General features: G+C 42.1%; 1 protein-coding gene across 1 annotated transcript; it reads left to right on the top strand.

Annotated features, from left to right (window-relative positions):
- The first annotated feature begins 253 nt into the window (after positions 1-253).
- Positions 254-23752, top strand: LOC133501988 (mucin-5AC-like). Its single transcript, XM_061822218.1, has 45 exons — positions 254-513; positions 602-716; positions 1466-1538; positions 1699-1799; positions 1886-2096; positions 2176-2304; positions 4010-4127; positions 4210-4348; positions 4866-4970; positions 5041-5110; positions 5231-5368; positions 5521-5685; positions 6110-6204; positions 6378-6504; positions 6584-6839; positions 8237-8286; positions 8743-8843; positions 9260-9411; positions 9495-9633; positions 9736-9843; positions 10537-10710; positions 10777-11016; positions 11100-11256; positions 11496-11624; positions 11780-11930; positions 12012-12055; positions 12134-12325; positions 12528-12977; positions 13539-13970; positions 14685-15161; positions 16398-16751; positions 16809-16964; positions 17221-17456; positions 18039-18128; positions 19124-19295; positions 19371-19615; positions 19741-19924; positions 20019-20223; positions 20291-20469; positions 20704-20773; positions 20942-21081; positions 21154-21185; positions 21278-21443; positions 22725-22848; positions 22926-23752. Exons 1-45 carry the CDS (start codon positions 254-256, stop codon positions 23107-23109), a joined length of 7635 nt encoding a protein of 2544 aa, XP_061678202.1. The 3' UTR covers positions 23110-23752.

Raw genomic sequence — 23752 nt, 5'->3', positions numbered from 1 at the left:
CTATGATTGGCTAGCAACTAATTCAGAGTGTACCCTGCCTCTTGTCCAAAGATAGCTTGGCCACACTCCAGCACACCCGTGAACCTAGTGAGAATAAGCTGTTGGGTCACTTAATAAATATGCGGCCAGTATAATGTGAGTGAAAACAATAAATAATTTTTTCCCCTTTCTGTCCCAGGTTATATGAAGATGAATGCGAAAAACAAATTTAGCTCTTTCAATTAATCACTTAATTTTCAACCCCATCACAGAAATGAAAGCATCCCACAACGGCCAGTTCTGCAGTACATGGGGAAATTACCATTTCAGGACCTTCGACGGAAAATTCTTCCAGTTTCGCTCCAACTGCAACTATCTCTTTGCATCCAACTGCAAAAGCAGCTATGAGGACTTTAACATCCAGCTGCAAAGACAAGAAATGGGCTGGGTTGCTCCCATAAAGCGGGTTACAATGAGACTGGAGGGAGTGGTGGTGGAATTATCCAACTCCTCCATCACGGTCAATGATGAGATGTGAGTGTCAGAGAACATTTCAGAGTGCATGTGTTATTGGTCATAGATGAAGGCTGACTAATAATTGCAATGACTTTTCCTGCTCTAGTGTGACATTGCCCTTCAGTCAGGCAGGCATCTCCATCCAAAGAACATTCTCCTACGTTAAGTTTGAGGCAACAAGCGGCGTTGTTGTCATGTGGAATGAGGAGGACACGCTCTGGGTAGATCCATTCATATTCTAACATAGTCCCTTCACATTAACACCCCGGTTTGTCACCAGGGTAAGCAGAGGTGGCATATTTATATATTTTCAATACAGCTAACCTGTTCAGAGTGACAAGGTGATGGAGCCTATCCCGGACGACTTCCGCTAAAAGGCAGACTACACTCCAAACTGGTTGTCAGCCAATCAGTCACAGGGCATATATCGACACAGACACCAATCGCACTCACATTCACACCGTCACTGAGTGGGAACTGAATCCACACTGACTCCACCGACATCAGCCGAATGCACCTCTGCACGTTCAGTGACTGATTTTAAAATGGGAATGGTTAAAACTTCAGCACGGAGAGAATTGAAATTGACATTATGAGTAAGCTAATTTAACTTAGAGAATCAAGGTGGGCAAGGAAGTGACCCTCTATGGATTGGGAAAATCTACAAAGAAGTAAAAGCATTGTTTAAACTGGATGGTTTGAACCTTGAGGTAAAGCTGGGGTCGTAATTGCCATTTATTTTCCCAGCTAATCTTTAGTATGGCGCATGAGATATGCTGAAAAGAACACTAACACATCACAACATATCATTGCGATCCTTCAATACCAAGCTAATACACCCACCAAGTAAGGACTTAGGCCTTTTCAGCCTTGAGTAAGGCACTAAATCAAAAATTGCTCAGCGTAAATTGAATTTTCACTTGTGATGAATGACTACACCACTTAATAATTTCCTTTTTCCAATTTCCAGGTTGAGTTGGATGCTAAGTACAAGAATCAGACTTGTGGTTTGTGTGGTGATTTCAATGGAGACCATGTTGATGGTGAGTTCATCCACTGATACAGGGGGTCCCGAAATATCTTGCATGATTTGAAAAATGAAAACTTGGCAAGTCGTAAATAAAGTTAATACCCTGTTTGATGCTATACACTTGACGTATATCAAAATCCTGGTATTCGATTGTACTAAACCCTCTTTTCCAGGAGGAATAGAAGAATTTGGGGAGACCTGGAAAGCCAATGGTCCAACTGAAAAATGTGACGAAACCTTATCCCCTTCCTCACAAACCTGCTCCATAAATCAGGTATCTAATGAAAAGTAGACCTCAAGTTACATTATAATTAATCCAACATATAAACCCCAAGTGAAACATGTCTGTTTGCCCCGCAGAGAGCCTCCTGTGAGAGTATAGTGTCCGGACCATCTTTCCCCAGCTGTCGAGACCGGATCAACAGTGACGCCTTCGTGGAAGCTTGTGTGAAGGACTTGTGTTCATGTAAAAGCAACTCCACGTCCTGCTTGTGTTCAACCATTGCAGAGTACTCGCGCCAATGCGCCCATGCCGGCGGGAAGCCGCAGGAATGGAATGGAAATTTATGCGGTGAGGAAAAGCAATTTTTGGGATGCTCAAGTCATTCATCTGAATCACACAAACTCAATTTCTGTTTCATACATAACAGCCAAAAAAACATGCCCGCTTACAATGGAGTACAAAGAATGTGGGAGCCCCTGCATGGACACATGTAGCGACCCACAGAGGAGCCAAGTGTGTGACGAGCACTGCACAGAGGGATGCTTCTGTCCACCTGGTAGGTTTGTGTGCATAGAGATACAGTGGTGCATCGAAATATGAGTGACCCAAACTGGAGGGTTATTTTTAGATACGAGCTGATGTTCGGCTGATTTTTCTTACCTTAACCTGTGAGCAGAAACTTAAGATATGAGCGTTGGATAGGAGGAACGAACCAAACTCAGCTCACTTTAGCAACAAAAAACAGTTTGGCAGCAGGAAGGAAGGTTGAAGCTGTTCTTCACTACTTCCAGTTGAAGGTTACTTTCAAACTTAACATAAAAGAGGGAATTACACCATGTGAAATTGAAACAACATCATACATGTCCAAGTAAAATTCATGTTCGCACATAATACGGAAATGCCATAGACGGACATATGGATAGCATCTATGTGGCGGTGTTATCATCCTTAACCCTAGTGAACCCAAGACATCCAAATCCTCTTTTAAATATGTGACCCCATAGGTTCTCCAGCGTTAAGCAAATGCAATTTGAACACAAATGGTGGAGTAACACATGTAGAGATGTAACAGTAATAAAACATTTCTCCCAGACTGTAGTATTCATCCCCTGACAAGTATGACTCATACTGCTGCTGTACCAAGGAGCTGAGACTATCTCCACATGTGCTGTAGCCATATGTCTGTATTATACTGCACACCAAAAGGAGCAGCACAATGTTATTTTAACTGAAGCAAAAGAAAATGTGCCAAAATTTGGTTTGATTTTACATTCCATTTCATTCATGCCATCATTGTATGTAGCACAATATTCTAAAGAGTACAATTTTTCGAATTAAAAAAATGAATACTGTCATGATCCTGCCGGTCCAGGCCAGGCTGCGCGGGTGCCCGCGCAGTCGCGCTGATTGGGAGGCACACACCTGTGCCTCATGCTGGCTGATTGGCCCCGGTGTATATAGGACCATGGGGACAACTGGTTCGGCACCAGATCGTTGCGGTTCATGCCCCGTTCCAGCACTCCCGTATCTCTGATCGTATTCCCATGTGTACCAACCTCCGCTTGTCCTCCGACCAACCCCGTAAGCCTGACTCCTTTGTTACTCCTGCCTGCTTTGATCAATCTCCCGTGTACTGACTCCTGCCTGCCCGCTGACCTGCTCTCTACACCCGACGTCCTGACTACCGCTGCTGCACCTGACTGCTTGCCCGATCCCCGACCGTGGAACAATAAACGTTTTTCCCGAATTACCTCTGCGTCTCCCGTGTACTCCTGCATTTGGGTCCTACCTCCGTTCTGATGGGTTGTGACAAATACAAACATTTTTGGTTGGACAGATGACTTTGAGCTATCAGTCATATGAGTTACTTACATGACAATTGAAAGAATTAAACACGTACAGGTATCTTAGGGCACCACTGGTCACTTTTGTTGTGTAATTCAAAGTGGTCTACAATTGTACTGCATCATGTTGGCAATTATTTCCAATATTTTGTTCAGGCTATTTAGCTACAACACAGTACATGAAAGGACAAAACGTTAATAACGGTTGTCAACCTTGCGTCTCAATAAATATGAATATTGTGGAAGGCTGAATTTATTTGACTAGTTTGATTCAAATGGCGGTTGAGTGATTAACACTTTTAGATTGCTGAAACTGGGGGTTTGAATCTGATCTTAGGCTGGGATTTGGAGGTTCTCCATTGTTAGGACACAGACAATCTTAAATTCAACCAATAAATTCCAACTGTGTCTCCCAAGGGACCCTCTTGGATGACATTGGTGACAGTGGGTGTTTACCCGTGGACCAGTGCTCCTGCATGCACAACGGCAAGGCTTACAAACCTGGGGCATCCTACTCCAGGGCCTGTCAGACATGGTGATGACAACACCCTCTTTACATCATCCTCCCGAGAGGATGTTTATGTTGTTTCATAAAGCTGACTTCATTGTTTCGGCAGCACGTGCACTCAGGGTGAGTGGAGGTGTCGTGACACTGATTGCCCTGGCGTCTGTTCCGTACTGGGAGGCTCACACATCTCCACCTATGACGACAAAACGTACACTTTCCATGGGGACTGCTCTTACGTTCTTACAAAGGTAAGGCCTTTAAAATGCTTGTTTGTTGTAATGGAGTCATCCTGTAGATGAGGACAAGCGTTTCATTGTTACACAAGTGCAAATATGAGTACAGATTTGAACAAAAATCATGAAGGTTGATACATATGATTTGCCTTCGCGGGCCACATAATATCATGTGGCAGGTCGGATCTGGCCCCCGGGCCTTGAGTTTTGACACCAGTGCTCTAAATTGCCCGTAGCGTGAAAGCAACTGGCAACCCGTTGAGACTGTCAGCTAGGATGGGCTCCATTTCACAGTCACCACGCTAATTACGACATATGCAGTGGGAGATTAACGGCCGCTCGGATGGTGATGTTGTTACAAGTCCTGTACAAAATATACTGCATAACTGCAATAAGTGCACATTGTATTAATGATACACTGCTACCTATTCGTAGCGAATGAACTGATGAAGAGGGCATGTTACAGTATGTGTTGGCTGACAATAATAGTTATAATTCCCCAGTGTGATACAAAGCATGATTTCCTCTGTAGCAGATGAATGGGACTTTCATCGTCCTGGGGGACCTTTTCAAATGTGAAAAATCATATAAGTCAACTTGCCTGTCTGCAGTCACGCTTCTGCTGCCAAAATCCATGGTCAGTATAGTTTTGTTTCCACATGACAGAAGGCATATTTGATTATATTTAATGAATTTTCCACATGCAGGTGATTGCTGTTGACTCTAGCGGTCAGGTTTTAGTCAACAAACTCACCTCTCGTTTGCCTTTCTCCACGGGTGAGTGCTCTCTTTCTCTTTTTAATCTCATGAAAAACGTATGGCATTCATTTGTAAGACACTCATTTGACTTGGATCATTTTCATTCACTCAGTGATAATGTGTTTGTTTTCCCCGCAGATGACATAACCATCTTCAGCCCGTCCACATTTTACGTTGTGGTCCACACTGTTTACGGGCTTCATCTTGAGATTCAGGTCACGCCCGTCATGCAAGTTTACATCAAAGTCAGTCTTCCCCATAAAGGCAAACTACAAGGTGAGTTGTCAGATTAGAACAAAAGGTTCCAGCTTTCCCGCAACCCTTGTGAGGATAAGCGGCTTGGATAATGACATGACATGACATGATCCTTTGTTCTGCCTGACTACTCTTTTGCATCGGGTAATTATTCTCTGTCTCTGTTCCTGCAGGTCTTTGTGGAGATTTTAACGATGTCGAATACAATGACTTCAGAACCAGAAGTGGGATGATTGAAGGGACGGCCGCGGCGTTTGCTAACTCGTGGAAGACTAAGGGTGGCTGTCCGGACGTCAGCAATTCACTTGGTGACCCTTGCCTTTTAAGCGTAGACAAGGGTAAGTTATTCTCATAAAAACATTAAACATTCTTAACTTCCATATTGGTGTGACTATAGCATACGAGTCTGTTAATCGGTGTTAAAGTTAAAACAATGAAATGCTCAATCTTATCCGTAATGAAGTTGATCACAGTTCAATGTACCAGTTATAGCGCCATTTATTCATTTATTTTATTTATCTATTTATTTATTTATTTGGGAGTGGCAGCAATACGCTTCCATAAGGTTCCATGTCAATTCAGAAAAACGCAACGTTTGACAGCAGAGGTTTGCTCACACAGAAAACCACATCGTATTAAGTCATTGTGAGGAAGTGCAGACAATTAGACGTAAAATAGCAATAATATCAAAATTTGAAGCTTATGTATTGGTAACATTGATATTTTCTCTCATGTCTAATGCGTCTTAATGTGTCATTTTAGAAAAATACGCCCACCACTGGTGTTCCACACTGATCGACTCAACAGGGGTGTTTTCCAAGTGCCATTCTGAGATTAACCCGGACCAATACCTAGCTGTAAGCATTTACGCTACATCCTTCTGTAAAATTAAGATTAGTTACTAGGCACATACAGTCTTGTAACAAGTCCCGATGCAATACTCCTCAGTGACTATGACAATATAACATCTGTGGTGGAGGTAGTAGTATAATCAATAACACTTTCCGCTTGATATTTGGTCTCCCGACAGTCTTGTATATATGACACGTGTGCTGGAGAAAATAGTTTGGATTCTATATGTGCTACCATGTCCTCCTACGTTCACGCGTGTGCTGCCGCTGGTGTCTCCTTGACAGGATGGCGGGAGGTCATATGCGGTAATTTGTACGCAAACATTGCACAGTTCAATGAATTGGATTATGGTTTATGGTATTATACAGTATATGCTTTCAACAGGGAAATACACATCAAGCTGCCCCCCAACTTTAGTGTTTGACTACCACATGACAAGCTGTGGGCGCTCCTGCCCCTCCCTGAGTCAGTTGGACTTAACCTGTGATGCCGACTTGACCCCCGTGGATGGCTGCGGCTGTGCTGAGGGCACATACCTCAATGAGAAGAGCGAGTGTGTGCCAGCCTCCCAGTGCTCCTGCCACGTGGGGGACATGGTGCTGCGGCCAAAGCAGATCATCAGTGTCCATGGACAGATGTGGTGAGCACCAAACGTTACTCATAAAACTTTTGAGTGAAAATTCAGCACTTTTTATCTTAACAGGTGAACTTAATATAACCTTCTCTCTCACACACACACACACACACACACACACACACACACACACACACACACACACACACACACACACACACACACGTGCAAACACACAAAAAAAAAAACAACAGTACCTTTCTTGGAATCAGAATCAGCTAAACTGGCCAAGTGTGTAAAATACAAGGAATTTTCCTCTGCCAGTCGGTGCTTCCCTGGTACGACAATTAAGTCATTGATCTGTAGCGTTTTCCCGACGGAAGGAGCTGGAAGAGCTGGTGGCCAGGATGTGGAGGGTCGGAAAGGATCCTGCCTGCTCTAGACCTAATTCGTGTTGCGTAAAAGTCCCCGATAGCGGGTAGCATCGTGCCGATAATCCATTCAACGGTTTTGATTGTCCGTTGCAGTCTGAGTTTGTCCTTTTTTGCGGCGGCCGCAAACCAGACTGTGATGGAGGTCCACAGTACTGATTGGATGAGCGCTTTGTAGAACTGTCTCAACAGCTCTTGTGACAGGGCGTGCTTCCTCAGAAGCCGCAAGAAATACTGTACATCCTTTGCTAGGCATTTTTGAGGATGGCGTTGATGTTTGTACCCAACTTCAGGTCCTCTGGGAGTATAATTCCTAAGAACTTGAAGGTCGTGACGGTTGACACAAGACAGTTGGACAGCGTCAGGGGCAGCTGAGGTGAAGGATGCCTACTGAAGTCCACAATCATCTCCATAGTCTTTAGAGTGTTCAACGCCAGGTTGTGTTGACCACATCAAAGCTCCAAAGCTTCAGACAGGATGTCCCCAGAGGGAAGTGACCACTGAGCTGAGTGCCACACAGTGTCATTAGCAGGTCGCAAGAGAGAGACTGGAAGAGTCATAGAAAGGCGCAAAAGTGGACATCTCTGAATCGATCGAAGACATGTTGTAAATGTTACCATTCAGCGCCTTGTCAGACAAAACCAAGTTGTGCAATATCCAAGGCAGTGCTTTTCAAACTGAGGGCGATCACTTCAGGGTGGGCCATTTACACGTAGTAGTAAATACTAGAAACAAGATTATAGTCACTTTTCCTTTTGTTCTTCATTTTTACATTTAATGGCTGTTGTTTAAGTTCAGCATGAATAGATTCAGATTTTGCTTTGGTTCCTCTCAACAAAGAGTCGAAACAAAAATGTCAGTAGGATCATGGAATACCTTCAGGGTTACACAAAAAAACAGATGTATAACATTTTTTAAGACCAATCATTTTAAATGTAGATGTCTCTGATTACTAATTGCCCCAACAAACGTTGATGGACACCCTGTTCAAGGACAAACTATAACTTTACCCATTTTCTCTTTGCATTTCAGCGTCTGCCGTAGTGGGAAACTCAACTGTACTGGAAAACATTTGAATGAATGTAAGTACATTGGACAAAGGTTTCTATAAAATAGTTGAAAACCTCATTTGGACATGTGCAGAGGCGAAAGAGTGAGTATATTGGTAGAAGGGTGCTGAGGATGGAGCTGCCAGGCAAAAGAGCGAGCGAGCGGAAGACCAAATAAAAGGCTGATGGATATTGTGAGGGAGGACATGAGGACAGTGGGTGTTAGAGAAGAAGATGCACGAGATAGGCTTAGATGGAAAAAGATGACACACTGTGGCGACCCCGAATCGGGACAAGCCGAAAGGAAAATCAGAAGAAGTTGAAAACCTAATTTATTATCCATCCACCAAGCCATTCTGCCATATTCTATAGTGCTTGTTAAGTGATAAACGAAAATTATGCATTATTATCATTTTTGTTTGCTTTTTTACGACCGCTAATGAACTGTACACTAGTGTCCTTTCTAACACATTTAATAACTGTGGTCAGTCTGCAGCGCTCCAATGACTTTCTTCAACTGCTCAAGTGCAAAGCCCGGTGAAACGGGGTCAGCGTGCCAAAAGACCTGTCAGACTCTCGACACAGAATGTGTAAGCGTCAAAGAAATATTCAGGACGGATATTACACTTTTCAATTTGTACAGATACATCCATCCATCCATTTTGAAAGCCGCAATACCGTAAGGAAGTAGTGTATGTGTACCATCAAAAAATTGTCAATTTAACAAAATAGCCATTCATTTTATATTGTGGTTTTAAAGTGGCATGCATTGTATCTTTTTCGAATGTGTTTTTTTTACCTCTCAAAAACAGACAATAGGATGCAGTGCAATTTAATACCACTGGAACATATTGTTCAATCAATATAAGGGCATTTACGAAAATTGAGCATGATTACATTTCTTAAGGCAGTATGTGTTTTATCTAATTTCTTAAGGCTGTGCAGGTTGACTTAATGTTGTGGCCGATGAGTGTAGGTAATTTGTCATTGTGGTGACGCTTTACAGGTTAGCACGCATTGCGTCTCGGGCTGCGTGTGTCCAGCTGGCCTGTTGGCCGACGGTAAAGGAGGTTGCATCGAGGAGACGCGTTGTCCCTGTACATATAACGGACAAAGCTACAAGCCTGGAGAGGCCGTTAAAGTGGACTGTAATGTTTGGTGAGCACTGTCAATTCTCTCGTTTGAGTCCTTTTTAATGAGTGTTGTATCCGACTCATGTGTACTTTATTATGTGACAAAAGCACTTGTAAAAACCTCCAATGGGAATGCACCAATCAGCAGTGTGACGGAACCTGTACAATTTATGGAGAAGGTCATTACAACACCTATGACGACAAGAAATTCTCCTTTCACGGGGACTGTGGTTACGTCTTGACTCAAGTATGACTTTTGCTTATTGTGCGATTACCTTTTGATGCTTTATTGTGAATATGTATTTGACATTAATATGTCATAACTTCTATTGGCCTCATTGTCATCTAGAATTACTGTGGGGACAACAAGAATGGCACCTTCAGAGTCCTGACTGAGAGCGTTCCATGTGGACCAAGTGAAAACATCTGCTCCACTGCTATCAAACTCTACTTAGGGGTAAATCATTTTGTCATAAATTATTATACATAAACTATTGCCCAGGGGTCCCAGGTTTAAAACATACTGTACAGGTTTTCAAGTTTATTCATCACGTAGAGAGCACATGGGGGCACGAACAATTACCACTGTATTTACCATTTTTCATCAGATTCTTAGTGTTATTCATGAAAATCCATCCATCCATCCATTTTCTTTTGCCGCTTATCCTCACTAGGGTTGCGGGGAGTGCTGGAGCCTTTCCCAGCTGTCAACGGGCTTTAGGCAGCGTACACCTTGCCAGCCAATTGCAGGGCACATTGAGACAAACAGCTACACTCACACCTCAGGGTAATTTTGAGTGTCCAATTAATGCTGCATGTTTTTGGGATGTGGGAGGAAACCAGAGTGCCCGGAGAAAACCCATGCAGGCACGGGGAGAACATGCAAACTCCACACAGGCGGGGCCGTGATTGAACCCGGGTCCTCAGAACTGTGAGGCCAATGCTTTACCAGCTGATCCACCGTGCTGCTGTTTTTCATGAAAATATGCACTAAATATGACTTTAATACTAGATTTGCATGGGCCACACGCATACAATTTACATACAAATTTGGACGACATCACCACTGCAGGAAAAGAACTCCATTGCAACCCTTTTGTATCAATGAGGAAATATTACAAATTATCATTTTTCTTTCTCTTTCTTTCAGAAAAGTGAAATTGTCCTAAAAGAGGGAACTGTAATCAAGCAGAAAACAGGGTTAGATATACCCTATAAAGTCCATACTATTGGATTATATCTTGTAATTGAGGCAAAGAATGGTCTCGTTCTCATCTGGAACAAGAAGACAACACTGATCATCAAACTGAGCTCCACATTTAAGGTGAGGGAATCACCATCGGGGGTTGGCATCGTCTTGAGAAACTAACTGCGTCTTATTCCATCCAAGGGAAAAGTTTGTGGTTTGTGTGGAAATTACGATGGAAACATCAAGAACGACTTCACGACCCGGAACAAAGAGTTGGTGGTGGATGCCTTTGAGTTTGGAAACAGCTGGAAAGTGTCAAAGAGCTGTGCCAACACAAATGCGCTCAAAAATCCCTGCACGCTATACTCGCATAGGCAAGCATGGGCACTGAAACGCTGCAGCCTCATCAACAGTGAAGTATTTGAGGCCTGTCATTCGAAGGTAATTCAATATACTGCACTTACTGTACATTCTATACAATAGAGTTGTACCCGCTTCATTTTTACAATTATTCATCATAAAAGGTGGATCCTCAACACTATTATAATGCCTGTGTAAGAGACACTTGTGCTTGCAATACTGGAGGAGATTGCGAGTGCTTTTGCTCGGCTGTAGCGGCCTATGCAGCCGCCTGTAATAAGGCTGGCGCTTGTATAAAATGGAGAACCCCCACTGTTTGTCGTAAGTCCTTTTATTATGTTTTTTTAAGCAGAATGAGTCTCCGTATAACCATAATCATAATCAAAATCCTCAATGTTTACACTGTTTATTTCTTATACATGAATGATGAATGTTTATTATTAAATAACACAATAGTATACTGTGCATGGCAAATATATTTACCTATGGTGATTAAAATACTTTAACATCAAATTATAATTATTTATCCATCGTTATATACATTTCTTGTCTTTAATTAGCTCTGTTCTGTGATTACTACAATCCTGGGGATGAGTGTGAATGGCACTATGAACCTTGTGGAAAGCCATGCTTGAAAACCTGCAGGAATCCCTCTGGAAAGTGCTTTACTCAAATTCCAGCTTTAGAAGGTACAATATTCATTCAGTTAGCATCATTAAAATAAATAAATACATTGGATGCACTTCCTGCATCCCTGATTTTACAGCTGTTTTGACCGTCAAGGGTTGGCTTCCTGGTTCTGCCTATTCTAAGCTTGTTCAATTGACGGTTACATTTTTTTAAGGCTGCTATCCACGGTGTCCACCCGAGCAACCATATTTGGAAGAGGTAAAAATGAAATGTGTGTCAGTGGAGCAATGTGGCTGCTATGATGATGAAGGGAAGCATTATGCAGAAGGGGAGGCAATACCCCATATAGAAAACTGTCAGAAATGGTATGATCTTTTCCCTCCAATTTTTATAAACACCTTAGTTGCATATATTTTCTAATCAAATGTGTTTCATTTTCATTTTAGTATATGTTCTTCATCAGAGAGGAAGTGTACCTACAGCGTCAAAGGTAAAAATATTGCACCACATGGTGATTTTGTTTATCCAAACAAACTTGGGTAAGGGAATAGTTGATATTATTTCGCAGATTGCACTTGCTTATATAATGGGGAAATATACAACTATGGAGAGATAGTATATGACACTCATGACGGAGATGGAACCTGTATTACTGCTATTTGTGGAGAACATGGAAATATTACAAGAGAAATAAAGGTCTGCAGTTCCTCAACCACACAGATGCCAAGGACAACCACAGAATTTGTGTTTGTGACAACAGGTAATGAGCAACCATAAAATGCATGAATGTTAAGTATGATGCTTTCTATGAATCAGCATACATTATATTGCTCTGTTGGACAACACTGACTGTTTTTGGTTATATGTTTTGGCTGTCCCAGAAAGACCAACCTCTACAAAATCACAAACTGCAAAATCAGAAACATCCAATACAACAACTCTGCAACCCACCGCCTTTACAGAAGAACCCACCACCATCACAACAATTACACAAAGGCCTTCCACGCCAACAATGACTCCAGCAATAGTTACAACTGAAAAGCCCCAAAACACTACAACTACAGAAAAAATGTCATCGACACCATCTGACTGTTTTGTTTGTCACTGGTCCCCTTGGATCAACAATCATTACCCAGACCCAGTTCTCAGCGGTGGAGATTATGAATCCCTAGAAAACATAGGTCATCCAAGTCTGAATGACTGCAAACGACCCCTTGAAATAGAGTGCAGAGCAAAAGCATTTCCAGGTGTACCGTTGGATCAACTTGGTCAGAAAGTTACATGCAACCCAAAAGACGGACTGATCTGTCATAACAAAGACCAAGGTATACCTCCAATTTGTTATGACTATGAGATTAGAGTCAAATGTTGCATCAATCATTGTGTCACATCAACCAAAGCAACAACTACAAGTGTCACAACCAATTCAATTACAACAGAAAAGGTCACCACTACTGCTCCTGCCACAACAACAGAAAACCCCATAACTGTAGCCAAAACAACCATTCCAACCACAGAACAACCCACCACCTTTACTGAAGAACCCAGCACCAAGACAACAACCACACAAAAGCCATCCATAGCAACAACTACTCCAACAAAGGTAACCACATTTACGACTGAGCAGGCTCAAACCACTACAACCAGAGAAGAACAAACTAGCACATCCACAGGGCCACCTGCCACTACTACTAAAAGAGCAACCACACAATCTCCAAGCACAACTACGGAGATCAAAACCACAACAATCGGAATTACAGAAAACCCCACCACAGCATTAACAGAAAAGATAAGCACAGTTGTTACAACAACAGAAGAATCTACAACAACTGCAGAAATCCCTACAACAACTACAGTAAGACCATCAACTGCAACCACTGTAGTACAGAAACCTATAACAACAGGAAAGGCCACTGGTACTGTTGCCACAACAACAGCAAAGCGCATAACTATAACCAAAACAACCATTCCAGCCACAGAACAACCCACCACCTTTACAGAAGAACCCACCACCATCACAACAATTACACAAAGGCCTTCCACGCCAACAATGACTCCAGCAACAGTTACAACTGAAAAGCCCCAAAACACCACAACCATAGAAAAAACGTCATCAACACCATCTGACTGTTTTGTTTGTCACTGGTCCCCTTGGATCAACAATCATTACCCAGACCCACTTCCCAGCGAAGGAGATTATGAATCCCTAGAAAACATAGGTCATCCAAGTCTGAATGACTGCAAACGACCCCTTGAAATAGAGTGCAGAGCAAAAGCATTTCCAGGTGTACCGTTGGATCAACTTGGTCAGAAAGTTACATGCAACCCAAAAGACGGACTGATCTGTCATAACAAAGACCAAGGTATACCTCCAATTTGTTATGACTATGAGATTAGAGTCAAATGTTGCATCAATCATTGTGTCACTCCAAGCAAAGCAACAACTACAAGTGCTACAACCAATTCAATTACAACAGAAAAGGTCACCACTACTGCTCCTGCCACAACAACAGAAAACCCCATAACTGTAGCCAAAACAACCATTCCAACCACAGAACAACCCACCACCATAACAACAACCACACAAAAGCCATCCATCGCAACAACTACTGCAACAAAGGGAACCACAATTACGACTGAGCAGGCTCAAACCACTACAACCAGAGAAGAACAAACTAAAGTTACAGAGGTACCAACAACAACTACTACCACAGTAATAGAAAACCCAACCAGTGCAGTTACACAAAAGGCCAGTACTACTATTGCTGTAACAACATTAAAGCCCACCACTGCGGCTGCTACCACTAGCACATCCACAGGGCTACCTGCCACTACAACTAAAAGACAAACCACACAATCTCCAAGCACAACTACGGAGATCAAAACCACAACAATCGCAGTTACAGAAAACCCCACCACAGCATTAACAGAAAAGATAAGCACTGTTGTTACAACAACAGAAGAATCTACAACAACTGCAGAAATCCCTACAACAACTACAGTAAGACCATCAACTGCAACCACTGTAGTACAGAAACCTATAACAACAGGAAAGGCCACTGGTACTGTTGCCACAACAACAGGAAAGCCCATAACTATAACCAAAACAACCATTCCAGCCACACAACAACCCACCGACTTTACAGAAGAACCCACCACCATCACAACAATTACACAAAGGCCTTCCACACCAACAATGACTCCAGCAATAGTTACAACTGAAAAGCCCCAAAACACTACAACCATAGAAAAAACGTCATCAACACCATCTGACTGTTTTGTTTGTCACTGGTCCCCCTGGATCAACAATCATTACCCACACCCAGTTCCCAGCGGTGGAGATTTTGAATCTATAGAAAACATAGATGATCCAAGGCTGAATGACTGCAAACGACCCCTTGAGATAGAGTGCAGAGCAAAAGCATTTCCAGGTGTACTATTGGATCAACTAGGTCAGAAAGTTACATGCAACCCAAAAGACGGACTGATATGTCATAACAAAGACCAAGGTATACCTCCAATTTGTTATGACTATGAGATTAGAGTCAAATGTTGCATCAATCATTGTGTCACTCCAAGCAAAGCAACAACTACAAGTGTCACAGCCAATTCAATTACAACAGAAAAGGTCACCACTACTGCTCCTGCCACAACAACAGAAAACCCCATAACTGTAGCCAAAACAACCATTCCAACCACAGAACAACCCACCACCTTTACAGTGGAACCCACCACCATGACAATAACCACAGAAAAGCCATCCATAGCAACAATTCCTACAACAAGGGCAACTACATTTGTGACTGAACCGGCTGAAACCACCACAACCACAGAAGAACAAACTGCAGTTACAGAAGTACCAACAACTACGACTACCGTTACAGAAAACCCAACCACCAATGTTACACAAAAGGGGAGCACTACTATTGCTGTAACAACATTAAAGCCGACCACTGTGGCTACTACGACTATTAAATCCACAGCACTACCCATAACAACGACTGAAATACCAACCACAGTCACACAATCTCCAAGCACATCAATGGAGGCAACCACAGTTACAGAAAAACCCACCACCATTGCAACACAAAAGTCCAGCACTACTGTGACCACAGAAAAACTCACAACTGGAGCTGTTACGACTGTCACAGAACGACCCACCACAACTACAAAACGACCAACCACAGTTACAGAATCTCCAAGCACAACAATGAAGAGCCCGCTCACATCAATCTCAGGTACAGAAAATCCAAGCACATCATTGACATCAGAAAAACCCACAACTACAACAGAAATCTCTAAAATAACTACAGCGAGACCAACCACTGCAGCCACTGTACCACAAAAACCAACAACCACAGCTTCAGAAAGCACTGGTTTTACTACCACAACAGCGAAACTCACAGAAGAAGTAACTGGAAAAACTACAGAAAAATCTAGCTCCACAGCCCAAATCACAGAGAATTTGACAACACAAGCTACAGAAAAGCCTACAACCATAACAACAGAAAAAGTAGCCACTACAAAGTCACCAAGAACAACCAAAGGTTCCACCACAATAGGAGTCACATCAACCGTAAAACCAATCACCACAACAATGCCTGAAATTGTTACATATACAACTGTTCGGACCGCACCATCAACAGGACCGTTGGTTACAGCGGCCCAAACCACAACCACAGAAAAACCCACCACAGTCACAGAAGTTCAAACAATGACAACCACAGTTCCAGAAAACCCCATTACCGTAGCGCCACAAAAGCCTAGCACCACTGCTGCCATAACAACAGAAAAAAACACAAGTAGGTCTGTTACAACTGTCACTGTCACAGAACTACCCACCACGACTACAAAAAGACCAACCACAGGGACAGAATCTCAAAGCACGGCAACAGAGACCCAAACCACTACAATTGCAGTTACCGTAAAACCCAGCACTGCATCAACGGAAACGATGAGTACAGTTGTGAAAACAACAGAAACAACTACCAGTACCACTACCACAGAAACCCCCAAAATAACTACAGAAAGAACAACTGTTGCAACCACCATCACACAAAAACCTACAACCACAACCACTGAAACTACAGAAAACCCTAAAACCACAATCACAGAAAAAGTGCCCACAACTAAGCCACTAAGAACAACGGCTAAAGGTCCCGCAATAACTGTGGTCACATCAACGGGTAAAACAATCACCACAACAACCCCTAAAATAGCTATAAGTACAAATGTTCCAACAGCTCCATCAACAGGACCCTTAGTAACCACCATCCCTACAAAGCCAACCACAGTGTCAACAGAAAAGCTTTCAACGACTTTGACAACAACACAGTCTTCAACAGCAGCCAGAACCACGGAATGCTTCTGCAAATACCTTGATGAAATTTTTGCTCCCGGTAAGTACTGATTATTTGTTTCTCTTTGGTGTCATATCTGTTAGATAGTTTTTCATAATCAGAATCAGCTTTAATGGCCAAGTGTGTAGAAAACACTTTTAATGTATACCTGCTTGACAACATGGTTCTGATAGCAGCCCATGGTCTTTGTTTTTTGATGCGAAGCATTTCTATAATTACAACAAGAATCATCAAAGTTATTGTTATCTTTAGTGAGTTCATTTTGTGCATTTAATTATTGAGTGGTTGTTTTTAGGTACTACCATATACAATAAAACAGATGGAGCAGGTTGGTGTTTTACTGCATATTGCAATAAGACTTGCAATGTTGAGAAATTTGCGGGACCGTGTCAGCCAACAACTCCACAAAGTCCTACCACAACATTAACAACTGTCATAACAACTGAAGTTGTCACAACGACAGTTAGTACCACAAGCTTATCCACCAAAGCACCTCCTAAAGACTGCACTTTCCTCATCCCACCAAGAAAGGTACCTAACTTCTCCAAGTATTGGTATTTTAAATAACTATTGGCTATTTTCTCATGAAAGAATATACAGTGAAGAAAATAAGTATTTGAACACCCTGCAATATTGCAAGTTCTCCCACTTAGAAATCCTGGAGGGGTCTGAAACGTTCATCGTAGGTGCACGTCCGCTGTGAGAGATAATCTACAAAGAAAAATCCAGAAATCACAATGTATGATTTTTTTAAACTATTTATTTGTGTGATACAGCTGCAAAAAAAATATTTGAACACCTGTCTATCAGATAGAATTCTGACCCTCAACGACATGTTAATCCGCCTTTAAAAGTCCTGAATCAGATGCACCTGTGTGAGATCGTTTGCTGCATAAAGACACCTGTCCACCCAATACAATCAGTAAGACTCAAACTTGTAAAATGGCCAAGACCAAAGAGCTGTCCAAAGGCACCAGAGACAAAATTGTACAAGGGCTACGGAGAAATTGCCAAGTAGCTTGGTGATAAAAGGTCCACTGTTGAAGCAATCATTAGAAAATGGAAGAAGCTAAACATGATGGTTAATGGAAGATATCACCTCGTGGGGTCTCAATGTTCCTTAGAAAGGTGAGGAATCAGCCCAGGACTACACGACAGGACTTGGTCAATGACCTGAAAAGAGCTGGGACCACCGTTACCAAGGTGAGTGTTGGTAAGACTAAGACGTCATGGTTTGAAATGATGGTTCCCCTGCTTAAACCAGCACATGTCAAGGCCCGTCTTAAGTTTGCCAATGACCATTTGGATGATACAGAAGAGTCATAGGAGAAGGTTTTGTGGTCCGAGGAGACCGAAATGGAACGTTTTGGTCATACTTCCACTAACTTTGTTTGGAGGAAGACGAATGATGAGTTCCATCCCAAGAACACCATCCCTACTGTGAAACATGGGGGTGGTAGCATCATGCTTTGGGGGAGTTTTTCTGCACATGGGACAGGACGACTGCACTGTATTAAGGAGAGGATGATCGCGGCCATGAGATTTTGGGGAACAACCTCTTTCCCTCAGTCAGAGCATTGAAGATGGGTCGTGGCGGGGTCTTTCAACAACACAATGATCCGAAGCATACAGCCAGGAAAACCAAGGAGCATTTTTGTATGAAGCATATCAAGGTTCTGGCGTGGCCTAGCCAGTCTCCAGAACTAAACCCAATAGAAAATCTTTGGAGGGAGCTGAAACTCTGATCTAGAGAAGATCTGTGTGGAGGAGTGGGCCAACAATCCCTCCTGGAGTGTGTGCAAACCTGGTGAAAACTATAGGAAACGTTTGACCTCTGTAATTGCAACCAAAGGCTGCTGTACTAAATATTAACGTTGGTTTTCTCAGGTGTTCAAATACTTATTTGCAGCTGTACCACACCAATAAATCGTTAAAAAAATCATACATTGTGGTTTCTGGATTTTTCTTTTTAGATTATCTCCCTCACAGTGGACATGCACCTATGATTTCAGACCCCTCCATGATTTCTAAGTGGGAGAACTTGCAATGTAGCAGGGTGTTTTCTCCACTGTAGCCTTAGACAAGGGTCATTGAGCTGCTTAAAAAAATGATTTAAAAATAAAAAACTGTAAAGAACAATGCTTGGGTTGCCAGTGTAAAAAGGTCTTTTGTAGTGGTGTGTATTTTGTCCTTTTCAGCATGGCGAAATTTGGAGTTCAAGCAACTGCACCACTGAATCGTGTGATGACGGAAAAGTCCTAACAGAACATAAGCCATGTGAACCAAACACCATGCCCGTGTGTGAAAATGGCCACCCACCAGTGAGGGTTTATGACGAAGATGGTTGCTGCTTCCATTACGAATGTACATGTGAGTACAATTGAGATGATTTTAGGAGTTCCACATCCCAAAAAAAAGATCCTAAAATGAATACTCACTTTGCAGGTATTTGCAGCGGCTGGGGAGACCCTCACTATATCACATTTGATGGTCATTACTACAGCTTCCAAAAAAATTGCACCTACGTCCTGGTTAAAGAGATTATTCCTCAACACAATATTAGCATCCTTATTGACAATGAAAACTGCGACGCCACCGATGAAGTAACATGTGCTAAGAGCCTGATTGTGAATTACAAAAACTACGAGGTCGTTCTCACACAGAAGAGGGGCGCAAATACAGTAAACGCGGTATATTTAATGTTCTTAACATGTTTGATTTGTGTTTACTTTATAAGAGTTGAAGTGAAGCTAACAAAGTTCAAGCAAAAAGCAAAAATTTTGAGTGTCGAATGTTATTTAATTGATGTGTTCAGGTGTACGTCAATGGCAAGAAAGTTGTCCCAACTTACTCCAATAAGGACTTCACCATCACAAGCACCGCAATTGAGCTGCTTCTGAGAATTCCAGCAATTCAAGGTGTTGTGACGTTCAAGGGGCTTTTATTCCGCGTCGATTTGCCATTTTCCCTTTTCCGCAACAACACAGAAGGACAGTGCGGTGAGCGAATCGTTTATTTGCTTTCAGAGTAACAGCATGAAACAGGTCTTCATTTTACGGTACAATCACAACACTCGATATCTGATTTCACCAGGTACGTGTGACAATAATAGAAAGAATGACTGCAGATTACCCAGCGGTCGGATTCACCTCTCCTGCGTGGATATGGCTCATGAGTGGCATGTACCAGATAAAAACAAACCATACTGCGATAAGCCGCCGCCTCCTCCGCCAACACCAAATCCAACACCCACTCAACCCACTTGTAACCCCGAAATCTGCAAACTCATAATGAGCAAGTAAGTGAAAACGATCCAATCGTGTCCCCCAAAACTCCTTTTCTCCATGGCTGTGTTTTGTGTTCAGTGTGTTTGAGGAATGCCACAAAGTGATCTCACCCGAGGATTATTATGAAGCCTGTAAATTTGACGTCTGCCACATGCCAAATTCCAAAATGGCATGTTCCAGTTTGGAGGCGTACGCCATGACATGTGCTTCGGCGTCAGTCTGTGTCAACTGGAGGAACTCGACGCTGGGCCAGTGCGGTAAGTAACTTTACTAACTTTAAAGTGGTCATGGACACCACACACACGGTGTGGCTTACAAGTGTGTGTGTGTGTGTGCGTGTGTGTGCGTGTGCGAGTGTGTGTGTGTGTTTACATAATATATAGATAGTATTATATATATATATATGCAACAAACCTCTTGATTTTGTATGTCTCTCCTATACATAAAGATTCATTAATGTTGATGGATAAAGCACTAATTTCTTATTGTAGACTATAAATGTCCTGCAAATAAGGTCTACAAACCATGCGGGCCAATTGTGGAGCCAACTTGCAATGCCAGGTAATCTCTTTCATTTTGAATACATGGCAACAGTGACAATTTGTTTCAAAGAATGCCACCTCATATGTTGATGTACTTGCATGTGTCGTATCACATCTGGCGATTCACGTACACTTCAACATTTGTATTGATGTCATATTTTCCTGCCATCCGTCTTTGCCGTTGTAGATACAATTACAAGTACATACGTCAATGCCAGGGAGAAAACAGTTACCAGACACCTGACTGTACTACTTTTGTGGAGGGATGTTTCTGTCCACCTGGCACAATCCTGTTCAGTTCCAACTCCAACGTCTGTGTCACCGCTTGTAAGAGTAGCTGAAAAATAATTCTCAAATTAAATGAATTTAAAGCCCTAAAGAATATGTTTCCGCTCAAAGGTTGCGCTGGACCTGATGGCGAACCAAAAGAGGTACCCGCAGCAATATGCACTGATTATTTTCCTGTCTTGGGTTACATGAATTGTATTCTATTATTGGTTAACTTGGGATTTACCACTCAAAGATCGGTGACACCTGGCTGAGTGGCTGCCAGCAGTGTGTGTGTGATGCGGATACGCTGAGTGTGCAGTGCGAGCCTCGCATGTGTCCCACTCAAGCGCCCGTAATCTGTAAGGATGGCGAAGTGTTGCTCAACCAAACGGTTGACTGCTGCCAGACGCTGACATGTGGTAAGTTGAAGGAGGTGCAATGACACTTTAAGAATCCTATAGAAATTTGTGAAAATAATGTTTCAAGCAGCTCCGACATTCTATTTCACAAAACGAGTTTGTTGATATATTGTCACAGGAATCATTAAACATTTCAACTTTGTAAGACATCGTCTCTGTGTGAGTATTTACAGTGGTAGCAGAGATAAGAGTAGCTCAAAGAGCTGACATTCGTCAGACTTTTTTTTTTTTTTTGGCTTGAAATCCCGTCTATAGTTTTTCCCCCAATTATGCGTAAGCATTAAACAATAACCAAAAACAACTTGAAACCTCTTTTGATTTATAATTATTGTGTTTTTTTTTTAACCAGGTATCAAACTGTTGTTTATTGTGAAGTGAGTTCAATCAAAAGCAACAAAATTGAACTGACAAAGAGTGAAAGACAGCAAAAAACTAAATTAGAGCTGTGTAAATAAAATCAGCTTACTTGGCTGACCACAAAAATTGGTCATGCAAACGTTTAAAAAGTTTTAACACTTAAATAATTTTATAGGGTTTTTTTCTTTTCTTGTCAAAATGCAAGTAACACCAGATAACTTTTGTACTCCCAGTAGGCAGAGGAGTTGTTTTGAAAAACGTGTATTTGATAACTGCTGAGCCGGCGCATCATGTACACTACAAAATAGCCCATCCATCCATTTAACCGCTTATCCTCACGTGGGTCACGGGGAGTGCTGGAGCCTATCCCAGCTGTCAACGGGCAGGGGGCGGGGTACACCCTGAACTGGTTGCCACCCAATCACAGGGCACACAGAGACAGACAACAGCCGCACTCACAATTACACCTAGGGGCAATTTAGAGTGCCCAATTACTGTAGCATGTTTTTGGGACGTGGGAGGAAACCGGAATGCCCGGAGAAAACCCACGAGAACATGCAAACTCCACACAGTTGGGGCTGGGATCGAACCCGGGTCCTCAGAACTGTGAGGCCAATGCTTTACCAGCTCATCAACTGTGCCACCACTACAACATAGTAATAAACTAAATAAATACCTCAACCAGCTGGCATAGTTCCAGCCTACCCATGACTCAGATGAAAACAATCGCTGTAGAAAATAAACAAATGGATAGATTCATGTACAACTTCATTTCATGACCTAATTGTTTGCTCCAAATGCTGTAAAAAGAAACAACGTTGTTGTAGCGATAAATCATAGCAGACATGGCTCGTCCCCTCCAGCAAAACATTGTCTGATGAATTTTCTGCTACGTATAAATGCGCAATTTGTTGTCTTTCCCAGTTGCTCTTCCCTCCAATTGCAAAATAAACGCAAATACCACCTACTTGCACGTAAATAATTGCAAGTCAGTTGTGCCGGTGGAAATGAGAACCTGCGAGGGATCCTGCGGAGCATCAACATCAATGTGAGATGACAGATTGGTATTTTTTTCCTAATGTGTGCTCAGCAACACTGATGACTTGTTCAACTCTATCTCCTCAGCTACTCTGCGGAGAGCAACAGCCTGGCGCATTCTTGCTCATGCTGTCAAGAAACGGTCACCAGGAAGAAGGCAGTGGAGATGATTTGCACTGATGGCACCAAGATGAAACATTCCTACATCTCAATTGAAAAGTGTGGCTGCCAACTCTCACATTGCACTCGAAACACAGCTGACCAATTCTAACATTTAGAAAAACTGCATTATGGAGTTTGTGAGGAGGCAAATTGCTACACATCGAAAATCATTCATTCTGCTTCAAAGCTCTATACTGTATCTGATGATGACTTGATAAGATCTAAGCAATATAGAATGTTTATTCTACTGCATATTATTCATTTCAAACTGTGGAAAGGGCTCAGAACCTTTGAGCTTAATTAATTGAAAAGGAATTTGTATTATTTGTGAATACATTTGTATCATCTTTGAAAATTAAACCAAAAAACTTTCATGTAGATCTAGCAAATATTGGCTCCATAATGTCTCTTTTAGTTGTTAAGGGTAAAATATTCAAGTTGGTTCCTCTTTAAGTACTTCCACAAGTTGTTTTCTTGTGCCAGAAAGGGTTTCTGGATTTATCAACACAACGTCTTTGGATCAGATACAGAAATGCAATATAATACCATACTGTATATATTGTGCAGTGTATTATGTTGAGCAATGGCATGAGGAATGTATTTGTAGTAACACATTGAGAGGCATGTTTTTAAAAATATATATATATAAAGTATATGTATGGTATACCTATTTTAAAGTTCCATAAATTCTGAATAAACTGTAATATTGCATCCCATTGCTGTGTACATTTCCTCTATAGCATACCGTCTGG

This window comes from Syngnathoides biaculeatus, chromosome 6 (assembly GCF_019802595.1).
Source record: "Syngnathoides biaculeatus isolate LvHL_M chromosome 6, ASM1980259v1, whole genome shotgun sequence".
NCBI lineage: Eukaryota > Metazoa > Chordata > Actinopteri > Syngnathiformes > Syngnathidae > Syngnathoides > Syngnathoides biaculeatus.
Note: the sequence above shows the minus strand (reverse complement) of the source record. Positions and strands in the feature narration are given on the sequence as shown.